At 44.2% G+C, this 27113-nt stretch overlaps 1 protein-coding gene across 1 annotated transcript in view; it reads right to left on the bottom strand.

The window, feature by feature from the left end:
- Window positions 1-27113, bottom strand: part of CIBAR1 (CBY1 interacting BAR domain containing 1) — a 306725-nt gene that overhangs the window by 93525 nt on the left and 186087 nt on the right. The window contains exon 7 of the mRNA XM_069220467.1: window positions 14602-14715. Coding sequence (XP_069076568.1) covers window positions 14602-14715 — 114 coding nt within the window. The remainder of the gene's footprint in view (window positions 1-14601; window positions 14716-27113) is intronic.

Genomic DNA, 27113 nt, shown 5'->3' with positions numbered 1-27113 from the left:
GATTTTATTTTAAAAATTAAGCAGAAGCAGGTATGGGAAGAAAGGAGGTGGACAATTGACAGAAGGATGTTGGGGCAGCCAGAGTTTGTTGACAGAATATTAAAACTGTCCAAATAAATCTTTTCCCAGAATCACGCATCTGCACCAATACACATGATATGGGACTCATTTAAGGCTTGTTTATGGGGGGGGAGATAACTAGCTTAAGGCTTTACTGGGTGACGCATGAGAAATTGCAACAGGATGAATTGGAGGAGGAGATTGCGAGAGTGGAAGAGAAGTTAAAAGCAAATACATTAAGTGAGGCAGGAAGGGGGCAGCGTTGGAACATCTACAAGAGTTGCAGTAGAGATACCGGATCATGATGGAGGGAAAGGTAGCATAGCAGTGGGAAGCCAGTAAGATGCTCAATATTATACATGGGGAAAACTGTTGTAAGCTGCTGGCCTGGAAAACTAGGATTGGAAGCACACCAGAATAATATCAAAAAGATTATGAACGGTAGCACAAGTCTGGTGGTTGAAAACAACTCCAGGATAATAGCGGCATTTAAATCTTTTTTTCAGGAATTATATAAAGAAGATCTAAGCTAGGATCAGGGGGCAATTGAAGTGTGGCTTAGACAGAAGTATTTTCCAAGATTATCGAGTGAGCAAGATCAGTTTCTATGTCAAGAAATATCTGGCAGTGAGATTGTAGGTGCTATTAAGAAAGCAAAAAAAAGGAAAGCTGAAGGCCCCAGTGGGATCCCGAGTGAGCTTTATGCAGTACTGGAGGAAGCTATTATCCCAGTTTGGGTGCATCCTTTTAATGCTATATTGCTGAAGGGCTCTCCTTTTCTGAACTCTTGGAATGAAGCAGTAGTTTCTTTAATATTGAAGCCCGATAGGAGCCCCTTACACTGTCAATCTTATCATCCAATATCGTTACTTAATTGTGACTATTAGGTTTTTACTAGTATTATAGCAGATCGACTGCATAAAGTTGCTGGCCAGCTGATACATCAAGATCAGCAATGATTCCTGCCGGGTAGTAATATGAGAGACCTCAATCATGCCCTAATCGGTTCTATTGACCTGGCCATAACATTAGATAGCCCTCTTGTGGTCATAATGGTAGATGCCGTGAAGCATTTGATTGTGTGAATTGGAAATACCTCATGATGGTTTTGGCACCTTTCGGATTGGGTAAACCTTTAATTGATGTGTTGGCAAAGATTTATAGTGCACCCTCCACGAGAATTCTTGGTAATGGTATATTATCCCTGAAAGTCGAGATAGAAAGAGGAACTAGACAAGGCTGCCCCCTCTGCCCGATCCTATTTGATTTGTATATCGAGCCTCTTGCAGAGAGTTTGAGGTTAAACGATTATAAAAGGCAATTTGTGGTTGGGGACTTCTATAGGAAAATTGCTCTATATGCAGACGATTTAATGGTATATACCTCTGATGTCTCGTCTGCTATCTCAAACCTTATAAAAGAAGTGACTTTTTTTTTTTCCAAAGTTAGCCAGCTATGAGGTGAATGATGAAAAAACGGAGATCATGGCATGGAATCAAAACTGTGAAGATCTTAGAAAGGTTGCAGAGTTGAGATATCTGGGTGTAAGGATAACGCACAACCTGGGTAAGTTAGCAAATAGGAATTTAGAAAAGGTGACCGCCGAGACTGTGACAATTTTAAAAAAGTGGGAGAACCTGCCACTTACTATATAAGGGCGAGTTAATTTGGCTAATATGCCTATTTTACCAAAAATCACTTTCCTATTTGATAATATTCCATTACATTTTTATTAAAAAGCTATTTTGAACCTGCAGGCGAAGATCACTTCTTTTATTTGGGACAGTAAAGGTATTTGCTTATCATGGAAAAAACTGAGGAGGAGGTTGGGCGTTGGAGGGTTGGCCCTTCCTGATCTGCAGCTTCATTGTTGGTCATATCAACTAAAAAATAACAGTATGCTGCTATTGACTCCAGATGACTCACTTACGGGTAACATGTTTAGGGCAATGCTGATAGGCTACCTCTTGGATGGATTTTCTTACAAATTTGGGGCCCCGAAATTCTTTTAAAAAAGTTAGGTTGAAGTACCTACAAGCAATAGCTATTAGTTGGTATGAAATTAGATCCATCCTAGGTATTGGCTACTATAGTAAGTTAGCTCCAAATTGGAACTCGCCTGGGTCTCCGGAGTGCTTATTGGGCAGCCTAGCCTTACTATTGAAACAGAGTGGTGTTATTAGATGGGGTCCGCTGGTTGATGAGGGACAAAGGCTGTCATGGGAGTTCTGGAACAATAGGACAGGAGAGACTATATCCAGATTTAAGATCTATCAGGTAAATGGGTTGCTTAAGAGTCAGGGGGGTCTGGACTCGGAATCAGTGCAGACTTAATTTGACCTACAGACAATCGGTGATACAAAGAAAGAGGTTTCTCGACGGTATCAGACGCTCTTAACAAGAGCAGAGCATGTGATGCAACCTCTACATAGGAATTGGAGTGGATACTTGCCGGAGGAGGAGCTGGTGCAGCTATAGCAAGTATCTTTTTCTACTTTATTTTCAGTGGTTAAATCAACTGCCTTAAGAAGGAACCATCTTTTTTTACCCTCCATAGAATATACTGGACTCCCTCGAAATTGGCAAAGATAAGAAGCACCTCAATACCTGTGTGTAAACGGTGCAGCTGTCCAGAAGCAGATGATGTCCACATGTTCGCCACTTGTTCGAAACCTGAGGGATTCTGGTCGGTTGTGGGTAAGACTGTCTCTAACTCTCTGGGTTTCTCAGTGGAGGCAAGTCCCTGTTTAATCATATTTGGGATACTGCCTTCGGATCCTGTCTCTCTCTCTATCTCTCTCTCTCTCTTAATGTATATCAGAGAGGGTTGGTGTTTTATCTGGTGCTACTTGCAAGAAGTGAAATTTGTAGAATTTGGATTCAAACCTCCCCTCCTAATTGGCAAGAATGGAGGCAATCTTTTCTTTTTTTCAGTGAAGTAGATAAAAGAGAAGCTGGGAGGATTGGAAACAGGATTTGGGACTGCCTAAAGTTTTGAGGTGTTTCTGTCCAATGATTATATGCCTTGGCCCGGCTAGGCTGGGTGTTAGTCACACCCTATGCTCTATGACCTAAAGGGATGTTTCCATGAGCTCAGGTGGCTGGTGGCATTCCAATAAGAGCTTATTGGTGACAGTGTATGAGGACTTAAAAAAAAAAAAAAAAAAAGTTGTCTTATTTACCTAGTTTATGCAAGGAAAGTTGTGGAGTGAACTGTCAAGCGGGGACTAAGAAAAAGGGGGTGGGGCAAAACATTTCACCCCATAATTTTTCCATAAGCTATAGCCCAAACGCCTGAACAGATTTACAGCAAACCTGGCAAGAAGTTAGATCTTGCTCCACAAAGCATGCTTTTTAAGTCTGTTCAGTAGTTTTTGAGCAAAGAATATTCTAAAACTTTGTAAATATATCACACCATAGTGGCTCCACTGATCTCATGCTGACAGCTGATTGACAGACACCACATCGACAATGATGTGGCGGCAGCCTTCTAAAGTCTTGGGACTCAGTCAACATTAGGATCAACATTCAATGATGAGTTTTGACCAGTTCACCTTCATCAAATCTGGGCTTAGTTTTGATTTTTCTAATTGGGCCTTCTTTGAGCCAGTACACTTGTGCCAGGTAAAATTCCTTTTCTGGCCTTTTTTAAAAATAAAGTGAATCTCCATGTAAAACCTTCCTTCCTATGGTAACTTACCTTGGAGATCTGCATGTCTATGGTGATTTTGTTGCTATCCTTGTTTTCCTTTTCATGTTGTCAAATTGTTCTTGGCCATTGTATTCATGGAGATTGACCTTTCAGAGCAGTACCATTTTCACTGGTAAGCTAAAGGTGGAAGAAAGCATACCATTTGTGGCAAATTTTCTTTGGACCTGAAATGCTGTTAGTAATTTGAAGCTGAATCTCCACTCACAGGAGTATGTGCTCACTCTAAAAGTCTAGAGTTCCTGGTACGCTGGCCCTCTTCAGGGTAGTAGCAGTCCCATTGACCTGCTACCTTATCTACGTGAACTTATTTTACTTAGAGGTAGCCCCAAAGATACTTAAATTATGGATTTATCCAAGGAACCAGGGGGAAGGGACTACTCTTAGAATTGGGTACTTACCTTTGGTAACCAGATACCTTGCAGCCCTCCGCCTATCCTTTGAGGAACTATTTATTATATTCTTTTCCTTTGACTCTTTACTCAACTGCCTTTACAAGTGTGTGAAAAATGAGAGACCTACCATCAACGGTGCAGTGTCTTAGGGGAACCCATGTTTCTCTTTTAATTGCTTTGATAACTGTGACCATACACTACTGAAGGAAAGGTTCCTGATCCAGTCTGGTATCTGGATATAATTAGCGGCAGAAGAGACATCAGCAAAATATGTGAGTGTCTCTGCCTCATCTTTACAACACTCTCAGATGTTAAACAACTACCATTAGGATTCCTTCTTTCACATCTATGCCTAACATGTGGAAAGACTTCAAGTCAAGCACAGCAGTATCTAGCAGAGTCTGCCTGAAGAACAAGTTACTTACCTTCGGTAACATATTATCTGGTAGAGACAACCCAGGATCCTTAGGTTCCATGTGCTGTTGTCGGCGTCATTGGCACCAAAACTGATGTCGCGGTAACCTATATAGGCGCCACCCAGGTGCGTGAACCTCAGTTAATTTTCACGGTTTCTATGCCAGAACCTGCAGAGCCATGAAGTGAACTGACAAGTCTGTGTCCAAACTAGGGCCCTGAAAGGGAGCATCCCTCACCCTAGAAATCGGTCTGTAGAGCGGGGAAGCATAGGTGGGTGTGTAAGGAGCTACATATTGTCTCTTCTAGATAATGTGTTACCGAATGTAATTCGTTTGCTTTATCTGGTAAAGATTTTTAGCTGCAGATTCCTTACATTTAAGTAGATACACAAATCATACCATCCTGGCAGTGGGCTGCAGACAAATTGACTACACTAGGAAGTCCTGCAGGGCCAAATGGACAAAATGCCCTTCCATGTGGACCTGACCGTCCAGGCAGTAGAATTTGACAAACATGTGCAAGGAGGTTCACGATGGTATCTGCCAGATGTCCAGGATTGGAACTACATGAGCTAATGCAGTGGTTGCAGCTTTTCCTCTGCTTTGGTGGAATGGACCCTTAAGCCCACAGGAGGCTGCTTTTAAGCCGGAGCATAGCAGATCTTGATACAGAGAACGATCCAGTGCAAAATTGTTTGTTTCTGTCCTGCCCAACCTTTCTTAGCTTTGACATTGCTCGCAAAGAGTTGGTCGTCCACCCGGAACTCTTTTCTGCAGTAAAGGTAGAATGACAATGCTCTCTTGGTTCCAGACTGCGGAGTTGCACCTCTTCTTTAAAGGGATGTGGAGGAGCATAAAAAGGTGGGCAGGGTTACAGACTGTCCCAAATAGAATGGGGTCGACACTTTCCGGGTGCAAAGCACCACCTGGTCAGGGAGCACAGTAAGATAGGGAGGCTTGGATGATAAAGTCTGCAACTCACTCACCCTCTGCACACATGTTACTGCCACAATTATGTAGTGGCTCAAAGGGAGCAGACATGAGGTACATGAGAACCAGGTTCAGGTCCTACTGAGGCATGATGAAGGGTGAAGGGGGAAACATATGTACAAGCCCTTTCAGAAACCTATTTAAAATAGGGGACTCAAATAAAGAGGGTTGGTCAGGCAGCCACAGGAAGGCAGATAGAGCAGATAGATAACCCTTAAGAGTGCACAGAGCAGAGCCCTGCTGGGCAAGGGTATGAATGAAGAGAAGGATATCAGAAAGAGAGACAGAAACAGGGTCAATAGACTTTCTCTGTACAGTATTTTACACATTTTTGCCAACAGCAAGTATATCCTGTTTTAGTGGAGGGCTCGCTGGCTGCCAAGTTAACTTTACAGACTTAAGGAGGAAGCTCAAAACTATCAGCTGTCACAGCTCAACCTCCAAGCAAGGAGGCAGAGAGTTGACAGGTTCAGGTGGAGGCCCATCCCATGCTGCTGCGACAAAAAATCCTCCCAAACGGGCAGCATGTTCGGAGGATCGATGGTCATTTCCAGAAGCTCGGGACACCACCGCCTTGTGGTACTGAAGCCCAGTCCGGAGCCAAGAGAATGACTTGAGCCTGGTTGTTCCTGACCTTCTTGAGAACTATGGGCAGAAGTAGCATGGGTGGAAAGGCGTACAGGAGGCCTGAGCTCCACTAGAGATGAAAAGCTTCTCAGAGCGGTAGCCGGCTTGGAAACTCCAACGTGCAAGACTGCTACATTGCACGTTTTCTTTGGAGGGAAACAGATCTAACCAAGGGTCTTCCCGCAGCTGAAAGAATCTTTGTGCAACCTTCAAATAGACACCACTTGTGATCCGCTAGGCATCGACAGCTGAGTTTGTCTGCCCTGGTTTTCAGAGAACCTGGCAGGTGTTGAACCACCAGGGTAATGCTCTGCTGTTCCAGCCATATCTAGAGATGCATGACCTCTTGACAAAGGGTCCATGACCCCACCCCGCCCTGCTTGTTGCAGTACCACACGACATTGGTGTTGTCAGTGAACACTTGCACTAACTTTCCCTTGACAGAGGGAAGAAATGATTTCAACGTTAGCAGAATCACTCGGAACTCCAGCAGGTTGATGTAGAGCCCTGATTCTGCCAGAGACCAGAGTCCTCTGATCTCCACCTCTCCCAGATGGCCACCCCTTCCCAAGAGTTATGCATCTGTCACCACTGTGAATTCTCGTTGGAGGACGGGATAGGAATAGATTTCTGATCAAATTTAGGTTTGTTAGCAACTGCTGCAGGTCTTTTGCAGTTCCCTCTGAGATCTACACCATGTTGGAGAGATTCCCCTGATGCTGCACCCAATGGAACTTCAGGTCTCAATGCAGAGACCGCATATGACATGTGGTATGATTCATCAGCAGGAAGCAGGAGGCCATGAGGCCCAGCAGCCTCAGAGTCATTCTCACCAAAATCCTGGACAGAGGCTGAAAAATCAGTATTGTAGCCTGAACATCCTGGACTTGCTGCTCTGGAGGATCAGCCTAAAACTGCACTTGATAAAAGGAAGCATCTGAGAAGGAGTCAGATGTGACTTTTTCATGGTTTGCCATAGTCTGGAGGTGGGAGACTACAGTCTGGAGTGAGCCTGCCTTCAACAGCCAGTTATCAAGGTGGGGGAAGACTGAACCCCCTAACCTGCGCAGATGAGCTGAGACCACTGCCATAAACTTGGTTAATACCCGAAGGGCACTGGTGAGGCCAAAAGGGGGCACAGTGAACTGAAAGTGCTCATGCCCAGCCTTGAACCGCAGGTAACAAATGTAGGCAGGCAGGATGGGGATGTAAAAATACGCATCCTGAAAGTCCAATGGTACCAGCCAGTCTCTTTGGTCTAGGGCAGACAAGATCTGAGCTAAAGTGAGTATCTTCAATTTCTCCTTTTTGAGGAAGAGATTGACAGTTCACAGGTCTAGAATAGGGCGAGAACCAGTGTTCTTTTTGGGAATCACAAAGTAATGGGGATAACAACCACTGCCTACTTCTGATATCAGAGCCCTTTCTAGAACTCCCCTGGCTAAGAAAGCTGTAAATTCCTCTTGGAGCAGATATAGATGATCCTTCGCCAGTCGTTCTTGAGTTGGTGGTATGGGGGAGGGAAAGATTGGAAAGGGAAGGAGTAGGCCTTCCTAATGATCTGCAAGAGCCATTTGTCCGATGTTATGGACTGCCAGTGGAGGAGATGATGTTCGATACTCCCTCAAGTGGGCACCCATGGTCTTGCAGAACCAAAGTAGGAGGGCTTAGAGGCTGAAGCTGCTGGGGTGTTGGATGACTTCTGGCTACCAGACCCACATGGTCGGAATGCACCACATCCACGTCCGCGCACAGCTTAGGAAGCTTGAGCAGGACAGTGGCACACCGTTTTGTAGCCACAAAAGGGGCAAAACGCAGACTGGGTACGAGATGTCACTTAGAGGGCCGAGGACTTAGCCATAGCCCACGAGTCCCTGAAATTATTCAGTTCTGAGTCTGCCTTCTCTCCGAAGAGACAAGCCCCATCGAAGGGCTTGTCCAAGAGGTTAGCCGGGACATCACCTGCAAAGCCACATGTTCTCAGCCAAGGGTGGTGCCGTAAGGCCACCGTTGGCGAAAGCGCTCTTCCCTGCGAGTCAGTTGTAACCAAACCACACACAATGGTGAACTTTGCTACATCCCTCCCATCTTTAACTGCTTGGGAGAGGATGGCCCAGGCCTCCTCTAGGGCCTGTGGCAGCACCTGTGCAACCGTATCCCATAGGGCAGTGGTTCCCAACCTTTTGACTTCTGTGGACCCCCATTTTATCAATACTGGAGCCCGGGGACCCCCTCTGAATAATTATTGGAATCCGGGGACCCCCACTGAGTCATTACTGATAGTTGGAACCTAATATTATTACATTTTCTAAACAGTCGCCGACCCCCTGAGGAGGCTTTGCGGACCCCCAGGGGTCCCCGGCCCACAGGTTGGGAACCACTGCCATAGGGTATGGGAGGAACAGCCCAAAAGGCATGCGGTATTCACCGACCGCAATGCCAGGCAGAAAAAAACATCTTCTCAAGTGTGTCCAGCCTCTTGGATTCCCTGTCCTAGGTGGCGGCAGGGAACGGGCCACAGGAAGTTGATGCTTGAACAACCGAGCTCTCAGTGGTGGGGTGTTGGCTGAGGAAACTAGTATTCTAGTATTCTAAAGGGTTCAGTGACCCCTCCCATTCTTCCCCCATGCCTGGCTGCTCTGAAAAATACTCAGAGAATGAGCTAGGACCAATGGGCCCTACGGGTGCCGGAATCGGCATTGAACAACACTGTTCTGACTTGTTGGGATCAGAATGGTCTAGAGCTGCTAGTGGGTGCCAAAAGCATTGGCGTCGGGATCGGCTCCAGAGAAGGCTGTTTGCAAAACCTGCATTGATCCGAATCCATGATCGGATTTACGAGGCCCCATCGGCGCCAGAGTGGAAGCCACTGGTGTGAAACCTGATAGAGCCACCTCTGAACCCATGAGGCCCGAAATGTGCACTGGAGGGGTCAGCCCACTCAAATATGCTGCACATGGCCTCGTACAACTCTTTAATTTGAGCGTGGGTCGCTGCGGCTCCTGGAAATGGGGGAAAGCTCGGAGTCAGATGTGGCAAGGGCTCTACAGACAATGCCTGGAACACTGACGTTCCAAACTTGTTGCGTTGGCCGAGGCGAAGTCCAACATGTCTATGACTTCCTGTGTTTTTTGTGCCTCTTCCCTGAATGTCCCGAGGTCTTTGAGTGGGAGGACGAGGACTTGAAGCTCCAGAGTGGCCAACAACCTTCTTCTCGATCGGGACTGAGACCTCCTAGGAGTAGCGCTCAGTGGTGTCGACTGCTGGGCCACAAGCAGCTTTAGGGACCGCTCCCTCAAAGCCTTTGGTGCCATGGCCCAGCAGTCCAAGCATGACTGAGTCGTGGTCACTCTTGAAACACCACAAGCACACACACTGCAGGTCTGTTACCGACATGGTGTGGGTGACAGGCGCCACATGGCTTAAACCATACCTACCTAGATGACATTATTGACACAGAGGAAAAAATATTAAACAAAATGTTGAAAAAAGCCTGTCAAAAAGAGACGGAGAGGTAACTTTTCCAGATCAGTGCTAACTGGCACGGAAATCAAAGAACTGATATTCCACGCACCTGGGTGGAACATATATAGGTGAGCGCAACATCACTTCTGGCATCGACGACACTGTGCGGAACTGAATGAAGCCACCCAACGGAGTGCAGAGGTACTGCCCACACAAGTTTCCGGATCCAGTCGGATTCCTGGGAAATTCAAAGGGAAAGAACCTGCAGCTAGAAATCTCTATCAGATACCTACATTTCTTTTAACCCTCTGCATCTTCCAAGGGTGTGCTAAGCACACACTGGAACATTTTCTATGAAAGACAGGATGCTTACATACTGCACAAGAAAATTAAAAAATAATGCTACAGACATTGGTGATTGTTTTTTTTTTTGGGGGGGGGGGGGGTTGGATCCACTGTATATGAGATGGCCAATCCATTTTTGTTTTTTTCTCAATGTGTTCTTGTTTGGAGGTGTGCCCTGTAAAAAAATGAAAAGCCTGACTTTATGGTCTAACATTAAACCAAGCCTAGCTCTCCCCGTTCAGCTGTATTGCTCTTGCTCATGTCTTCTCCTTGCTTTTTCCCCTTTTTGTGTTCCTTCTCCTTGCTTTTTTCCAAATTTTCACTGCTTTCTCCTGACTTTTTCCCTGTTTTTTGTGTGCCTTCTCTTCGCTTTTCCCTCATTTTCACTGCTTTCTCCTTGCTTTTTCTCATCATTGCTGCTACTGCCTGCTGCCTATTATTTTCCTTCTCATGTCTAGCCTTGTCCACTGCCTCCCAGTACCCTCACTCCTCCAAGGACCTCCTTAATGGAGGCCTCAATGCTGGTGTTCCAAGGGCAAGCCCGTTAGCTCCTGGACCGCGCATAGTGCCAGGACCCTTGGTCCTCGGTCCACCCACAGTTACAACGCCACAACCCACAACGTTTTAAACATCAGATGACCGAGAGAATGCTGTTGCCGTGCTGCACCGCACTGAGCCATTTGGACTGTTCTCCGAAGCCAGGTGCACCTTCTCCTGGATAACTACTGTCACTGTGCAGCACCACCCTACACTCTCAACACAACATGCCAGAAGAAACACACCAACTCCACTGCCTACTCCTCAACACACATTTGATATCCAAGCACTCAATTAGACTATGAGACCTCATCACTACCCTCACACCCGATATCCTCACCGAAACCTGGCTCAAACGACCATACACCTCAGACATTTCCACAGCAATCTCTGGTGGATATAAAATATCTCACGAAGAGCGCATCAGCAAGCCAGGAGGAGGAACTGCTATAGTTCACTAAGAAACCATACAGTGCAACACCTCCATCGAAAACACTACCAACTCCATTGAACATCTCAACTTCAAGATCCACATAGACGAGAAGACTACCATCGGGAGGAACCTAGTATACAGACCTCCAAGTCTGCGCGCCAGCTTCTTCAACACCATTGCAAACTTAATTGTGCCCCTAGCCTTAGAATTCATGGATTACATCTTCCTTGATGACCTTAACTTCCCCATTGATGACCCCAACAACAACACCACCACACACCTTTTCGACAGTATAAGCTGCCATAGATTAATCCAAATCACCCATTACTCTATGCACACCGCAGGACAAATGCTGGACCCCCAGCTGGAGAGGAGGTTGGTGTGCCAGCAAAGACACCTCCGTCAGGGCAGCTTATAAGATCTCCCTCAACCTCTACCACCTCCTGCTCAAAGCAACAAAGGCAGCAGCATTAGCCATGTGTACCACAACCAGCAGCAACATCACCAAGAAACTCTTTAATATTATTAAGAAATTATCCAACTCAGCGGTAAGTGAAAACAACATCACACTATCACAGGTGCACATCTTGCCGATTTCTTTCACAACAAGATTCCAACCGTATACAGGAACTTCGAACCCCAACCTGCACTTACGGACTTCATCAACAGAGTTGCCACCACCACAACCAACACCAAGCATAGACTAACCACCTGGAACATTCTCTCCCTCGAGGACACCACCTCGAACACAAAATCCATCCACTCGGGATCCCCAACAGACCCCCTGCAGTACATCTTCAACCTCAGGAACAAAAGGAACTGCCAGGAACTCACTCTATTCAACACCATCACCACTGCCACCTTTCCCGATGTTTGGAAACATGGCAAATTCAAACCACTACTGCAGACCCCAGCATACTCAAAAACTACTTAGCAATCTCTCTGCTTCCTTTCCCAGCTAAGGTACTGGAAAAAATAATCAAAAAGCAACTCATGACCTGCCTGAAGCAAAACCAGCTATTCTACACCTCCCAATCCAACTTCTACAGCAATCACACAGCAGAGACCACTCTGGTTGCAGCCATGGATGCTATCCATACCCTACTTGACTGAGGAGAGGCAGCAGCCCTGATCCTCCTCGACCTCTCTGCAGCCTTCGATATCATATCCCACCACACGCTGAAAAGTCTCCACTACATCAGTATCCAAGGGGATGCACTCAGATGGATTACCTCCTTCCTCACCCCAAAGATCATACCTTCAGCTCCATGCTTTTTAACGCAGTTATGACCCAGCTAGACAACATCATCAGACCCCACACCCTCAACATAATCGCCTACGCAGAAGGCACCCAACTCATCCTCTCACTCACCACTGAACCCACCACCACCAAAACCAACTTCCACAGATGCATGACAAGCATCGCCGACTGGATGAAAGAAAACTGCCTACAGATAAACACAGACAAGAATGACGTTCTGATCTTCGGCAAGAGCAGCAACACATGGAACGATTCCTGATGGGCCTCAGAACTAGAACCAACACCGACTCCCTCCAAACATGCCAGAAGCCTTGGAATCACAACTGACAAAAGGTTCACCATAGAATGACAGATTAGTACCATGTCTTCCACTTGCTTCTTCGCTATGCACATCCTACAAAAGATCTTCAAGTGGCTACCCCAGCACACAAGACGCATGATAACAAAGGCCCTCATTACCAGTCGACTTCAGATCATACAGAAAGCAACAGCCAGACTCATGCTTGATCTTCCCCGATGATCCCACATCACACCGCAACTCCACTGGCTTCCTGTGCAAAAGAGGTGTGCAGTCAAGCTGCTGACCCATGCACAAAGCTCTACACAACCAAGGATCCGCCTACATTAACCACTGCTCGAATTTCCACCAATCATCAAGAAGGCTACACTCTGCCTCCCTATCACTTACCTACAATCTACACATCCACCGAAGCAAAAGTCGAGGGCGTGCCTTCATCCACATAGCAACAAAAACCTGGAACAGTTTCCCCAAGCATCTTCAGACCATCACTTCTCATCTGGAATTCTGTACAGCCCTCAAGACCTGACTATTCAAATGAGCTGGTGAGGCCTGCAAGCGCCTGGATACCCTTGAGGGTGATTAGTCACGCTTTACAAATCTTGTTTGATTGATTGAGAGATTGAAGAACTTAAAAGTATAAATAATCAGGGACAGAGCAAACACAAAACACTTGTCAAAGAAAAGATTTGTGCACGTTTCTTGCACATCCTTATTTCCACACTGCTTCATGAAGTGACATCTTATCACAAAATTTATAACCAATACTGTTAGCCGGATTAAGGTATCAGTTTGCTGCTTTCTTTGGATGGCTGATATGCATATATATTTCAATGAATTGGTCTAAGTATTTAAGCTACATGGATCAGATGTTTTTCTCGGAGTACCTGTCTGCAATTTGCAGAATTAATTGTGTGTGATATAATGGAATCTGTAAGTTCTTAATTTAATCTAGAAATGGCCCACTGGACCATAATTTTGTTGGAATTTTTTATTATTTACAATGGCATATAATAATTTAATTAGATGAAACACTTATGTACCAGTCAATAAATCACTTTACTTTGAGTATTAGAAACACCCAAAGAAAACACTTTCCCCTTTCCAAGCACTTGCATCTCTTGTCTACGTTTAAACACTGGGGTTAACTAAGAGTAGTGATAGGACATATTGTTTGCACGGTGATCAAGGCTGTAATGGCTGAAACACACTGATGCTGCTGTTGCAAATAAACACACATTGAATAGCAGTGGTGTGCAAGGTGTCATTAATTTTGGAGGGATGCTGTGATGAAATAGTAATTTAAAATACTCGTGCCTTCATCCAGGATGCATAGACTCCATGACGTTACTGCAGCAAAACCTTCATGAGTTTTCAGAAGATATATGTTTGTTTCTCTACATTATATGCATATATATATATATATATATATATATATATAAATATATATATATATATATATATATATATATATATATATAGCTGGTAAAAACACATGTGTCATGTGGCACAATAAAACGTTATTTAGAGAAACTGTACTAATAAACACTCATTTAATACTATAGTGCAAAGCTCAGATGAATTCATTTTCACAGTACAATTACTTTACACATGGAAATAACTCTCCTAATTGGCTCTTCAACATAGTTTTACCTTGCTGTTCAAATTTAACTCCCTGCATCCTGATGTGGGTAAATACCTTTTGTTAAAGCAAGAACACAAGGAAAATGTCATGACATAAATCATATTTGCAGCTGTGCACCACAGTATAATATGTTATTTAGTGTAATCGCTGAGGGAGGAGAGGGGCTGTACAATTCGCTTACCTGTCGTGAGTCATGGCCCCTCCCCATACTCAACAATGGCATGGCAGCATATTAAACTCTGCACATGTGCATGTATGCTATACATATAATACAGAAAGGCATTGTTTTATAATGCTAATGTATTTTGCCTGAATATGTAAAAAAACAACAAAAAAAAACAAAGGAAATGTTTGAACATGAACAAGCCCATTGAAATGTATTTCTAACATGGAACTAAATGTAACTTTTGTTGAAGTTACCTGCAAATCTTCTTCCTCATCGATGTTCTGTATATTTTGATAGGCAGCTGTGTACACCTCTAATGCCTTTCCATGGAATAACATTTCAATTGTTACAAACTCGCTAAATATTTTCTAAAATAATAAAAATAATAATAATTAATTACTCAGATATCTTGTTATTATTCTAATATACAATGAAAGTTCTATCAAGCAATATCTGAACTTAAATTTTATATATAATATGTATATATATATACAAAGTTTCCTCGGAGTGCGGCCGTTACATCACAGCGGTCCTGGTCGGGCTCCGAGACGCCCAAATATGTTATAACAAAACACGCTCTCCAAATCCGAAGAGAACCAGGACACCTCCATATGAAGATCCAAGATTTTATTTACAGCAAACAAAACAACTCCAACGCGTTTCGGCAATAAGCCTTTATCACGGATATATATATATATGTATATATATATATATATATATTATATATATGCATACACACACATCTATGTATCTATCTAAAATTAGGAAGGGGCAATGGGTCAATGCACTTCAGCCATCTACTCTTTAACACAGCGAGTGACAGCATTTTTCCATATGACTTGTGTACATCCACGTAAAAATAAGTGCACTTTAGTGCTGAGTTGGTACCAAATACTCTTCTTAGAATAATCAGAGTCGCCAGGACAGATTAATCCTTGCACACCCTGGAACAGAAGGCCACAACATTCCATAAAACAATCTGTGTGAAACAGATATCTTGGATATTGTGGAAACCTCACTATTTCTTCTTACAGGACCATGGAAAATCCAACTTATTTCACACATTTATTTTTAATAATATTTATAAGATCCATGCACTATGCAGTTACCTTCTTCGGGAGCTGAGGAGCATTATGTAACACACTCAGCAAAGTATATTAAAATCAAATATTCATACAATCAAGCTATACAAAAATATCAGACATTTGCAGAAACATCAATTCATATACAACTGTAAAAGAAAAGTACGTTATACCAATTTTTCATTCTTTTTATATTAACATGCAGGATTGGTAAAAAAAGGAAATTTTCAGTTGATATTGTTGAGACCGGAATGCCCCCTGTATGGTGTACAGTCATGTTCCCCTGCCCTGGGTGCCTGACTTCGAGTATCTGATACCCTTGTTAGGTCGAGCTCAAGCGTACAACCTCTTGTATACTTTTAAGTATATTTATACTGTGGGCTTAAGCAATTTCATTTGTTGCTTGCAGTGTCCTTTAAAAATCCCTGCTTGCTGTTGGTCAGTTCTATCTCTCTGTCCCTCCTTTTTTTCTCTTTCAGAGCAGGTATCACTTTGTCCTGTTTATCTCTTTTGTAGAGGGACTTTTTTGAGTTTTTGCCTGCTTGTCTTACACTGTGGGTGTGTGTTTCAGAGCAGCCACACTTTCTCGGACAAGTCCTTCAGTAGATCTCCCTCCCCCACCCCCTAGCTCCCTTTGCAAACATTAAACAACAACAGAGAGGGTCATTTCCAGGGCCAGCTTGCCCTCGCTCTCTGACCTGTTTTTTTTAATTAACAGTAACTATTTGGGAGAGCAGAGGCCGAGACCCCACCCAAGCCCTCTGCTATCGGCATAGTTTTTGGTCAAATATACACAGCTCTCAAATTCTTTTTAATTTACAAAAAAATACACGCAGAGAGCAGATTCCTAGATATCGCCAAGCCCTGTGCAGACCGTATAATAAGGCTTGTCAGTGCTTCAAATGAGGCTCGGGAACAGCATACGGTGACGCCCTCTGTCTAGGTGCTCCAGCTTTTGAACATTTTCTATGTGTGCGCATTTCGTTTCTATTGCTCCTCCAACCCACCCTGCTCAATCTAGCTTGCACCATTCTGTATTCCTGCTTTTAAAAGCGTAATCTCGATCCCCCACCCTCTCTGTTGCTGCTTCATCTCACCCTGCAACCCCACCCTCGTGTTTCCCCACCCCCAACCAGTCCTTGCTGGTTGTTGGAAAATTGCAATGTGTACAAGCTTCATAGCCACTTTAATTAAAATTCCGATGCTATCGGCATAATTATTGGTCAAATACACACAACTTTAATTTTTTCATTTTTTTTATTTACAACAAATAAAAAATGGGGAAAGCAAACGCCGAGATCCAGCCCACGCCTCCCACAGATGGCATAGGGCTTGTCAGTGCTTCAAATGAGGCTTGGGAAAAACATACTGTGACACCTTCTGTCTAGATGACTCGGCTCCTAAACATAGAGTGGTACATAAGTTGCATTATTGCTTTGAGAGAGGTTACCCAAGTTTCATTTTTGTAAATTCCTGCATGTAGTGACTAATTTCTCTTTTTTTTTTTAGTGTGCGCTTTTTGTTTCCCTTGATCCCCCAACCCACTCTGCTCAATGTAGCTCGCTAGCACCATTCCATATCCTTGCTTTCAAAAACCCTGGCTTCATCCTGTTCCCCCACAGGCCCCATTGCTGCTTCATCTAACCCCCCACTGCCCTCATGTGTGTTCCCACCCCACCAACCAGTCCAGGCTAGCTGTTGGAAAACTGCAAAGTGTACTAGGTGGCTCGATGACTGGCCAGCCCTGGCTCCCCACCGAGAAGGCAGGCCTGCTGAATAAACACACCGCCCTAGGTAATAAATTTCATTTTCTTATCAGACGCTGCCCAAGTCGGTTAGTGTGGCCATAAAGGAAACAAGTTTAATTTACAGGCAAATGTGCCCTAATTTACAGCAATGTCCACTCCCTGCACGGGGCAAACTGGGATGAATCAGGCCTAATTGCAAATCAGGTATAGTTGTATTTAAAATTATCAAGCTACGAGTCTTATTTCAATACTCTCGTACCTCAATGACCATATCTTCCTAGCTCGTCTCAGACCTGCAAACACTGCTCCTGCAGAGGTCATCTTTAGTGTTCACTGCCATGGTCCTCTTTGCCAAGTTCTTGGTGACTGTGAGCCTTTGTTTATGCCACTATCAAACCACAAGGGTACAAAAACACCCTTGGAGAGACAACATAGAATCTATACGACTGTTAGTAAGGGCTGTTTTTGTTCTCTTTATGGCAATTTTAGATTTTGCAATTATGATGAAATTGGAGTAAAAATCGGTACACTTTGTTATAATATTGGTGACTGGGGTATTCTTGGTCCGATTTCAGGTGGAGGCTATACAAAATGTGACATTGATTTTTGTGAGGAATAAAACCTATGTCGACGTTCGATTGCAGGCAATAATCCACATGAAGTTTTTTTATTTGGATTCCATATCCTTGTGTGAATCCTTTCATGTGATAATGTTTCTTATTTGTTAAAAATACAAATTACCACTAAACAACATTGATGTTTCTCCATCTTTCTTTTCTGTGCCTTTAGCCTTCCCTCGAATATTTGACGCCCTTTTGTAGACTGTGCTTTTTCCATCGTTTGTTCTGAATGTTGTCCTCTGTACCAGTCTTCCATCTCTGTTTAACAGTGCATCTTTGTAGGGCACGGCGGTGCTGATAAAGGTGCTACTTTTGTGCTGATCATAACTGTACACAGTATTACGAAACTGTATTTTTCAGTATATGGGTCATGGGCATTAAGCTCAGACAGAGCCACCGTATTCATGTTTTGCTTAAAATAAAGGGTAGTAAAAGACAACAATGACCCACAACACCATCCACTCTCCAGTGCCTCACATCAATAACTCTTAGCCATTCTTAATTCTCTATAATGTAGTGACACTCGTACCAAATAATATACAAAATAAATGAATAATGGCAATATTTACATTTTTGCAGCAGATAGAGAAAAAGGGTTAATGGAAGTGCTTTACTTATACACAGGGCCACTGGAATTATGTGGCAAAGAGGACCAAATTATATGGCAGGGTTGACCAATTTATGTGGCTAGAAAAGGTCACTTATGCATTAACAACGCCAACAGCTCTAACTCAAGCAAATGCGAGACCTAATGCATTACAAATGCGTGTCATTTGGTCCCACTAATCTAGTGTGTGTGCTGAAGCTCAGGCCTGTCCCTTGACATGAGAGAGATCTTGGATCTGTCCTGTGGCTTGAGGGAGTGCACTAATTATGCCCACATTTTGATGACAGTTGACTACTGTCCCTGTTATTGGTTGGTGGCAGCGTAACATATTTTGGGAATCAATAGTTGTGATCACTGGTGTGAAGGTCTACTGGCCCAAACATGTAAAGTTGTGTAAATTCCCCTTCCAATGCTAACCTAGATCTTAGCACAAACATCCATAATGTATATTGTGGATGTTTGTGATTATGGCCTGTATGGTATGTGCATTGTGTGTATGATATCAGAGCACTTGAAGCATGTGGGATCTATTTTGGATACCACTGGCCTCTTCCTGTAACATTAATTAGGCCTTTTGTTGAAAGGTGCTATTGATTAGTCTTCCTGTAGCACTGACAATTGGTAGATGGTTGGGGGGGGTCAAGGGTGGGACTACAGTGTTAGCTGTTCAGGGTGGGAGGGACACTTTGGGTAAGGCCAGCCTTTTGACTTTTCCCTGATCACAGTTTAGTTTGGCTCACACAAGGTGCGAAATCTACCATGCTGTGAGTAGCATAATTCCACACAAAGGCTAAATCTACAGAGCAGCTTGGACAATACACTTAAAAAGAGAAACACCCCAAACCTGTTCTGAAAGTGCAGACAGTGGCTCCACAGCAATCTCTGAACAAAGAAGGGAGCGCTCCACAAAGTACTCTGAGAACTGTTGTACAACAAACACTGGTGTTTGCTTGACTGCTAACTTTCTAGAGTTGAGGGAGCATCAACTGAAGGCTCGCTGGAAGAAGTTGACCTGGAGCGCCTAGAATCCACCCTGCCTGAGAAACATGAAGAAGCATGCACGCTCTGCAGGAGATGTGACTGTCCAGGGAGATCCAGAAGGGGCAAGACACTGGTGCTGTTGTGGCAGACTAGAATGAATACATAGAAGAGTGATTGACAAGCTCTGTGATTAGTGAGTGCCCATCTTTTCGGTATTGCAGTTGTAGATCTGAATCCTAGATCTGCAGCGGACCTCACCACTGTGTCAAGAGGTTTGACAGCAGCTGACCTTGCCGCAGCGCCAACAAGGACTGCAGTGGGCCCTGCCACTGTGCCAAGAAATGCGACTTTGACAACAGTGCTGCTGAGGCGGATATCTTTGTCCATGATGGTCTCTGCCATGTGCACCCAAGGCTGTTTGCCTTTCTGTGTAACTGGATCGCCAAGCGACCCTGAAGCATGGCAGAAAAGGACCTCCTCTCTCCTGTGGGATCCCTTTAATTCCAAGTACCTATTGTAGGAGGCTGGCCTGGCTTGTAGTGGGTACCAGAGGTACTTACACCTTGTGCCAGCTGCAGTTAGCCCTTATTAGTGTAGAAAAGGTGTTTCTAGCAGCTTAGGCTGATAGAAGGTAGCTATGGCAAAGCAGCTTAGGCTGAACTAGGAGACATGTAAAGCTCCTACTATACCACTGGTGTCATATGCACAATATCATAAGAAAACACAATACGCAGAGTTACTAAAAATAAAGGTACTTTATTTTTATGACAATATGCCAAAAGTATCTCAGTGAGTACCCTCAGTATGAGGATAAGATATATACACAAGATATATGTACACAAACCAAACTTAAGTAAGTAATAGAAAAGTAATGCAAACAGTGTAGAATTACAATAGATTGCAATAGGAACACATAGGTATAAGGGCAACACAAACCATATACTCCAAAAGTGGAATGCGAACCACGAGTGGACCCCAAACCTATGTGAGCTTGTAGAGGGTCGCTGGGACTGTAAGAAAACAGTGAGGGTTAGAAAAATAGCCCACCCCAAGACCCTGAAAGGTAGGTGTAAAGTGCACCTACTACCCCCAGAGAGCACAGAAGTCGTGATAGGGGGATTTTGCAGGAAGAACAAACACCAGCAATGCAACAACAGTGGATTTCCGGACCTGAGTACCTGTAAGACAAGGGGACCAAGTCCAATAGTCGCGACAGTGTCGAGAGTGAGCAGGAGCCCAGGAAATGCCAGCTTAAGTTGCAAGGAAGCTGGCACTGGTTAGAAGAAGCTTGGAGTTCTGAAAGAAAGAAGAGGACTAGGAACTTCTCCTTTAGAAGACGGATGTCCCACGTCGCGATGAAGCTTGCAGAGGTGTTCCCATGCAGAAAGACCGCAAACAAGCCTTGCTAGCTGCAAGGGTCGCGGTAGAGGTTTTTGGGTGCTGCTGTGGCCCAGGAGGGACCAGGATGTCGCCTTTTGGAGGAAGAGACAGAGGGGCGCCCAGCAACTCAGGGAGCCCTCACAGAAGAAGGCAGGACCCACAGAAGTACCCCAACAGGCACTTAGAAGGAGAGTGAACCAGAGTCCACATGAAGTCACAAAAGGGAGTCCCACGACGCCGGAGGACAACTCAGAAGGTTGTGCACTGCAGGATGGAGTGCTGGGGACCCAGATTTGGCTGTGCACAAAGGAAATCCTGGAAGAGTGCACAGGAGCCGGAAGAGCTGCAAATCACGCGGTACACAGCTGTGCAGTCTAGCGTGGGGAGGCAAGGACTTACCTCCACCAAACTTGGACTGAAGAGTCACTGGACTGTGGGAGTCACTTGGACAGAGTTGCAGTGTTCCAGGGACCACGCTCGTCAGGATGAGAGGGGACCCAGAGGACCAGTGTTGCAGTCTTTTGGTGCCTGCGTTAGCAGGGGGAAGATTCTGTCGACCCACGGGAGATTTATTCGGAGCTTCTGGTGCAGGGTGAAGGCAGGCTACCCCCAGAGCATGCACCACCAGGAAACAGTTGAGAAAGCCGGCAGGATTAAGGGCTACAATGTTGCTGGTAGTCATCTTGCTACTTTGTTGCGGTTTTGCAGGCGTCCTGAGCAGTCAGCGGTCGATCCTTTGGTAGAAGGTGAAGAGGAAGATGCAGAGGAACTCTGGTGAGCACTTGCATTCGTTATCTGAAGAATTTCCCAAAGCAGAGACCCTAAATAACCCGAAAAGGAGGTTTGGCTACCAGGTTAGGAGGATTGGCTACCAAGAGAGGTAAGAGCCTATCAGAAGGAGCCTCTGACGTCACCTGCTGGCACTGGCCACTCAGAGCAGTCCAGTGTGCCCCCAACACCTCTGTTTCCAAGATGGCAGAGGTCTGGAGCACACTGGAGGAGCTCTGGGCACCTCCCAAGGGAGGTGCAGGGGAGTGGTCACTCCCCTTTCCTTTGTCCAGTTTCACGCCAGAGCAGGGCTGGGGGATCCCTGAACCGGTGTAGACTGGCTTATGCAGAGATGGGCACCATCTGTGCCCATCAAAGCATTTCCAGAGGCTGGGCCGAGGCTACTCCTCCCAAGCCCATCACACCTATTTCCAAAGGGAGAGGGTGTAACACCCTCTCTCAGAAGAAATCCTTTGTTCTGCCTTCCTGGGTCAGGGCTGCCTGGACCCCAGGGGGGCAGAAACCTGTCTGAGGGATTGGCAGCAGCAGCAGCTGCAGTGCACACCCTGAAAAGGCAGTTTGGCAGTACCCGGGTTCTGTGCTAGAGACCCGGGGGATCATGGAATTGTCACCCCAATACCAGAATGGTATTGGGGTGACAATTCCATGATCTTAGACATGTTACAGGGCCATGTTCGGAGTTACCATTGTGACGCTACACATAGGTAGTGACCTATGTATAGTGCACGCGTGTAATGGTGTCCCCGCACTCACAAAGTCTGGGGAATTTGCCCTGAACGAGGTGGGGGTACCTTGGCTAGTGCCAGGGTGCCCACACACTAAGTAACTTTGCACCCAACATTCACCAGGTGATGGTTAGACATATAGGTGACTTATAAGTTACTTAAGTGCAGTGGTAAATGGCTGTGAAATAACGTGGACGTTATTTCAATCACGCTGCACTGGCAGGCCTGTGTAAGCATTGTCAGAGCTCCCTATGGGTGGCAAAAGAAATGCTGCAGCCCATAGGGATCTCCTGGAACCCCAATACCCTGGGTACTTCAGTACCATATACTCGGGAATTATATGGGTGTACCAGTATGCCTATGTGAATTGGTAAATTTAGTCACTAGCCTGTTAGTGATAAATTTGGAAAGCAGAGAGAGCATAACCACTGAGGTTCTGGTTAGCAGAGCCTCAGTGAGACAGTTAGGCATCACACAGGGAACACATATAGGCCACAAACGTATGAGTACTGGGGTCCTGGCTAGCAGGATCCCAGTGACACATAACAAACATACTTACAACATAGGGTTTTCACTATGAGCACTGGGCCCTGGCTAGCAGGATCCCAGTGAGACAGTGAAAGCATCCTGACATATACTCACAAACAGGCCAAAATTGGGGGTAACAAGGCTAGAAAGAGGCTACTTTCCTACACCTATGCTTCAGGCCTTCACTGCTTGGACTGACAGAGACTGCTTCTGCAAACAGCAAGTATCTTCCCAGAAATGGGAATGAGTGAAGAAGCGTGTAGCCAGTTTGAACACAGAGACCTACAACTGGTAAAACTTTAAAGGGGACTGAACTGAGCGCTAACTATGATGAACTGGGATAATCTTCACCTAAGCTACACAGTGTAGGGTGTGTGAGTGGAAGGATGTTGTCTGTCTTTGAGCCTATGAGGGCAGTGTAGCCATGTCATGTGTGATTACCACCGAGGTGCAGTTATCGTGTTATGCGACAGTGCTTAGCAGTCTGATGGATGAAGACGTGTGAGAGATTAAGTGTGCACTTTATAGTTTTCAGTAAACTGGCAGATTTGAGCAGCTCTGCAGGTCCCTTTACGGTATTTCTTATTCATAGTCCACTGAGCTGGTTAGTGCACTGGGTTGTCCACCCCGAGACATCTTGATTAGAGTTTAAGGTTTATTGTCCTTGGCAGGCATAGGTTGGAGAGATGGATCATAGAAATTCTGGGATGGAGTTTCTTACTATAATCCCATACCAGTTTGTTATTGTGAGATTTCACAAGCAATCATAGGATGTAGTTAGTTGGGACCCACAGAGATGGACTACACTAAAGTCTTCCAGTTGCATGTGGCTGATCTCTTTAGGTATTCCATGTCTGTTCAGTTGGTGACGGGTGGTTTAGTATCATGCACTGGTATGGTACTGGGTGATGGACATGACCCATAGCAGTTTTGCCTTATGCGAGGGAGAGAATATTGAGCACTAAGAGAATATTGAGCACTAAAAGGAAATTACTATGTGAGGGAGAGAATATTGAGCACTAAAAGGAAATTACTATGCAGTCTCTTTTAACTACAATAGACTACCCAGCTACTGAGCATTATGGAATTAGTATTAGTATGAGGCAGGATGGATATATATTGTATTGTAACTGCATTTACAAATTCTGGACAGTGGGCTCTCTCTATAACGTGTGTTGCAAGTGGTCTCTCATCTAAAAGTGTTGTTGGAAAACTCAATTTGCTCGTTCTACTCATTTAATCGCAAGGTTTACCTTTACATATATGTATCTGCCTTTTATGCTTCAAAAAGCGCTCATCGAGTGTTCTCATCTGTATCCTTGCTTTACTAGCAGTGCAAACTTGTCACTGGGAGTCTACATTGTAATTAAAAGGAGCCCCTTTCGACTCAGAAATTGTTAAACACACTGCATTATCATAAAGGCATTCATTTTTGGAGTTGAATATGTCAGTGTGATACTTCTAGTTAGGGCGGAGTTTCGGCAGCGTGTGTTGCTTGAGCCATTCAGGTTCGATTGTGTCATGTAAACATTGCAGGTGTCTTGGAGCTTTAATGAACGGAAAGGAAAACCGACTATTTCATGTCAAAGCGAATGAAAAACGGACAGTGCATGCTTCTAATTTACACATGCCTAGCAATTAGTTAATCTAGGAGGAATACTCAGTAGCGGTGTAAAAATAACACCATAATGGTCTAGAAAAAATGGAGTTCCATTTGATACTGGGAGTGATGTTTGCAAAACTGTGTCAAACGCAGGTAAACGGAAGTAGATGAAAACGTGTTTTAAATGATTACTAGGGATCACAGAAATGTTTCTGTTAGATGTTGTTATTTGAAATAATTTCATAAAGTCTTAGAATCAGACCAAGATGAGTCCAGTCTTGCTCCTTTACAGGACAAAATGGAAGTATCCAGCCCTGATTACCGGCTCAGGTTACTATTTATTGCATCTGCTAAGTAATGCCACTTGGAACGTTAATTATCTAGTGCAATAAATAGCCCCTATTACGAGTTGGCGGGGGATAACATGCGTATTTTGGTGTTTAATGCACCAAAATCCGCATGATACCGTAAATATCGTATTCTTTTACCCAGTTAAATTTCAAGCTGTTTGACCTGCTGAAATTTACCAAATGTTACGGTATTTAGCACATCTGATAATTATCGGATCCATTAAATATGTACCAACTCGCAATTCCGGCCCATGCATAAACAGTGGTTTATACTAACCACCTCAAAGGGCCTTAGTAAAGAAAAGATGTCAGTTCTTTGATAATTATTATCCTGACGTTTGTTTTGTATTACAGTCTGAAGGAAAAACACATTCAATCTTGTTGCAGGTAACACGATCTATATTAAAAAATATTTCTTCTGTCCTGGGGTGCTATGCCATGTTTCCTTCTGTGGAAATCGAAAAAAAACAACCTTTTTCTTTGATGTCTGAATTGTAGTTTATGCCTTGTTTGGTGGCCAAAAGATTTCTATATGCAATATATAATGAGATGTGGAAGCTTTCACAAATGGAAGTTGCTTCTCAGTTAAGGCAAATAGAAAAGGACAATTTAAAGAAATCTGTAGCCATTGTCCATAATGGCATCACATTGTTCACTCACATTTACACATTAAACAAAACAGTGTCTTCTGCTTATTAACAATATACAAAACAACAAGGCATTTTTTACATCATGGACAAAGTCAGCTTAGGTCCATTATGCAGTTAAGTTGGACTTTACAAGTTCTGAAGGTGGGCAGTGTGCCAGGAAAGCATGTGGACTCTAAGGACTTGTTTGCCACATTAAATCTTACACATAAACAACAGATAATGTTGAAAATGTAAGCTATCTACATCATGCTTAAAAGTGAGAAAACACCATCACCGGTGTGGTTAATACATGGGGTAATCTCCCTGCCGCTTTCAACATTCCAATTCATCTTGTTTTTGAAACATTTTCCAGTTGGCAGGTTTGAACAGTTAGGAGACAGTTATATTCACAAGGAATGGGAGTCGCTCTAGGATTTCAAATGCTTGAGTGGTGAAAAGGATGTTTTTCTCAGTGGAAGCAAATGCAAACCTTCTGTAATCTATTCAATGACTTGTAAACAGGTGGCGCTTGCAATGTGTCTGTAGCAAACTTAACTTGCTACTTGAAGGGTATTCTCATCTCTGCGATCCGCCCAGTATTTCAGCTACTTTCGAATTGGAGTTACTTGATGCTTAGTGATCAAAGCTCTTGTGGGATGAGAGCAGGTGTTGCACATGTGATTTCTGTTTCTTAAATGGTGACCTGGTGTGGCAATGTACTTTTCCCACCCACACAAGAGATAAAAGTAGGAAATACGTGGCTTCACATTGCTACTTCCAATGTCAATTTCAACCAGCTGAGCAGACTTAAGGCACTGCTGTTTCAAAAACATGGGGCGCTCACATCCGCCCAACAGACTTATGATCTACAAGTGGCAAGGTCATTGGTTGAGATACAGTCCCTTTTGAATAGAAACTTTCCGGGGCACTTTGGTGAAGTTGTCAGTCCCAATTTTAATGCATCTAACGTAGCAGGGATTGTACACTTTTTTAAAGCTGTAGGGTCTGGATTTGTGAGTATGTTTCATACAGTCTTTGGAATAATACCTTTTGCCATTCATTCACTTTTTCAAGTGGTTTTGGAGATCTCCCGATTGTTCTGGCATTAACTGGTGGTATTTTGCTGCTGCTATTTATGATTCTGTTTCTGGTGCACCTTCAAACATGCACTTGAAGTGTGTCTTGTTCAGCTGGATGTACTTTTTGTGGCAATAAATCTGATGATGTTCTCGATGAAGGTTCATTGCTGGAGTTGTCATATGAGATTACGGATGCTCTGTGACGCCTTTTGTGAGTCAGAGTTCCTGGATCAAGTGACTGTGGTTCCAGGTGCCTCGTCATCTGCTACTGCTTGGAATGTTGCCTCCTCGGCTGTGGTTATGGCTGAGATGACAGATCATGTGTGATACTTTGGCCTTTTAAATGAGGAACTGGTGGATCTATTGTCTCCTAAAGTGAAGTCTGCTCTGGATTCTCACTTTTACACATTTACAATGCTAGTAAAGAAATTGTTCAAATACTTTCTGGATTTAGTTAGCCAGTCTACACCTCATCTGGTGTAGAACACACAAAGGAGCTCAGCAACTCTTCGGCAGACCACTTCATTAAAGAATCAGAAGATCGTGAACCTCACTTTCTCATAAAATAATGCATTATTAGAAACTGGGTTGTTGTTTGACTAGGTTGTTAACCTTAGTCAAGCAGCAATCACAATCCTAGTCAGG

This window comes from Pleurodeles waltl, chromosome 2_2 (genome assembly GCF_031143425.1).
Source record: "Pleurodeles waltl isolate 20211129_DDA chromosome 2_2, aPleWal1.hap1.20221129, whole genome shotgun sequence".
NCBI lineage: Eukaryota > Metazoa > Chordata > Amphibia > Caudata > Salamandridae > Pleurodeles > Pleurodeles waltl.
This window is presented reverse-complemented; position numbering and strand designations above follow the sequence as displayed.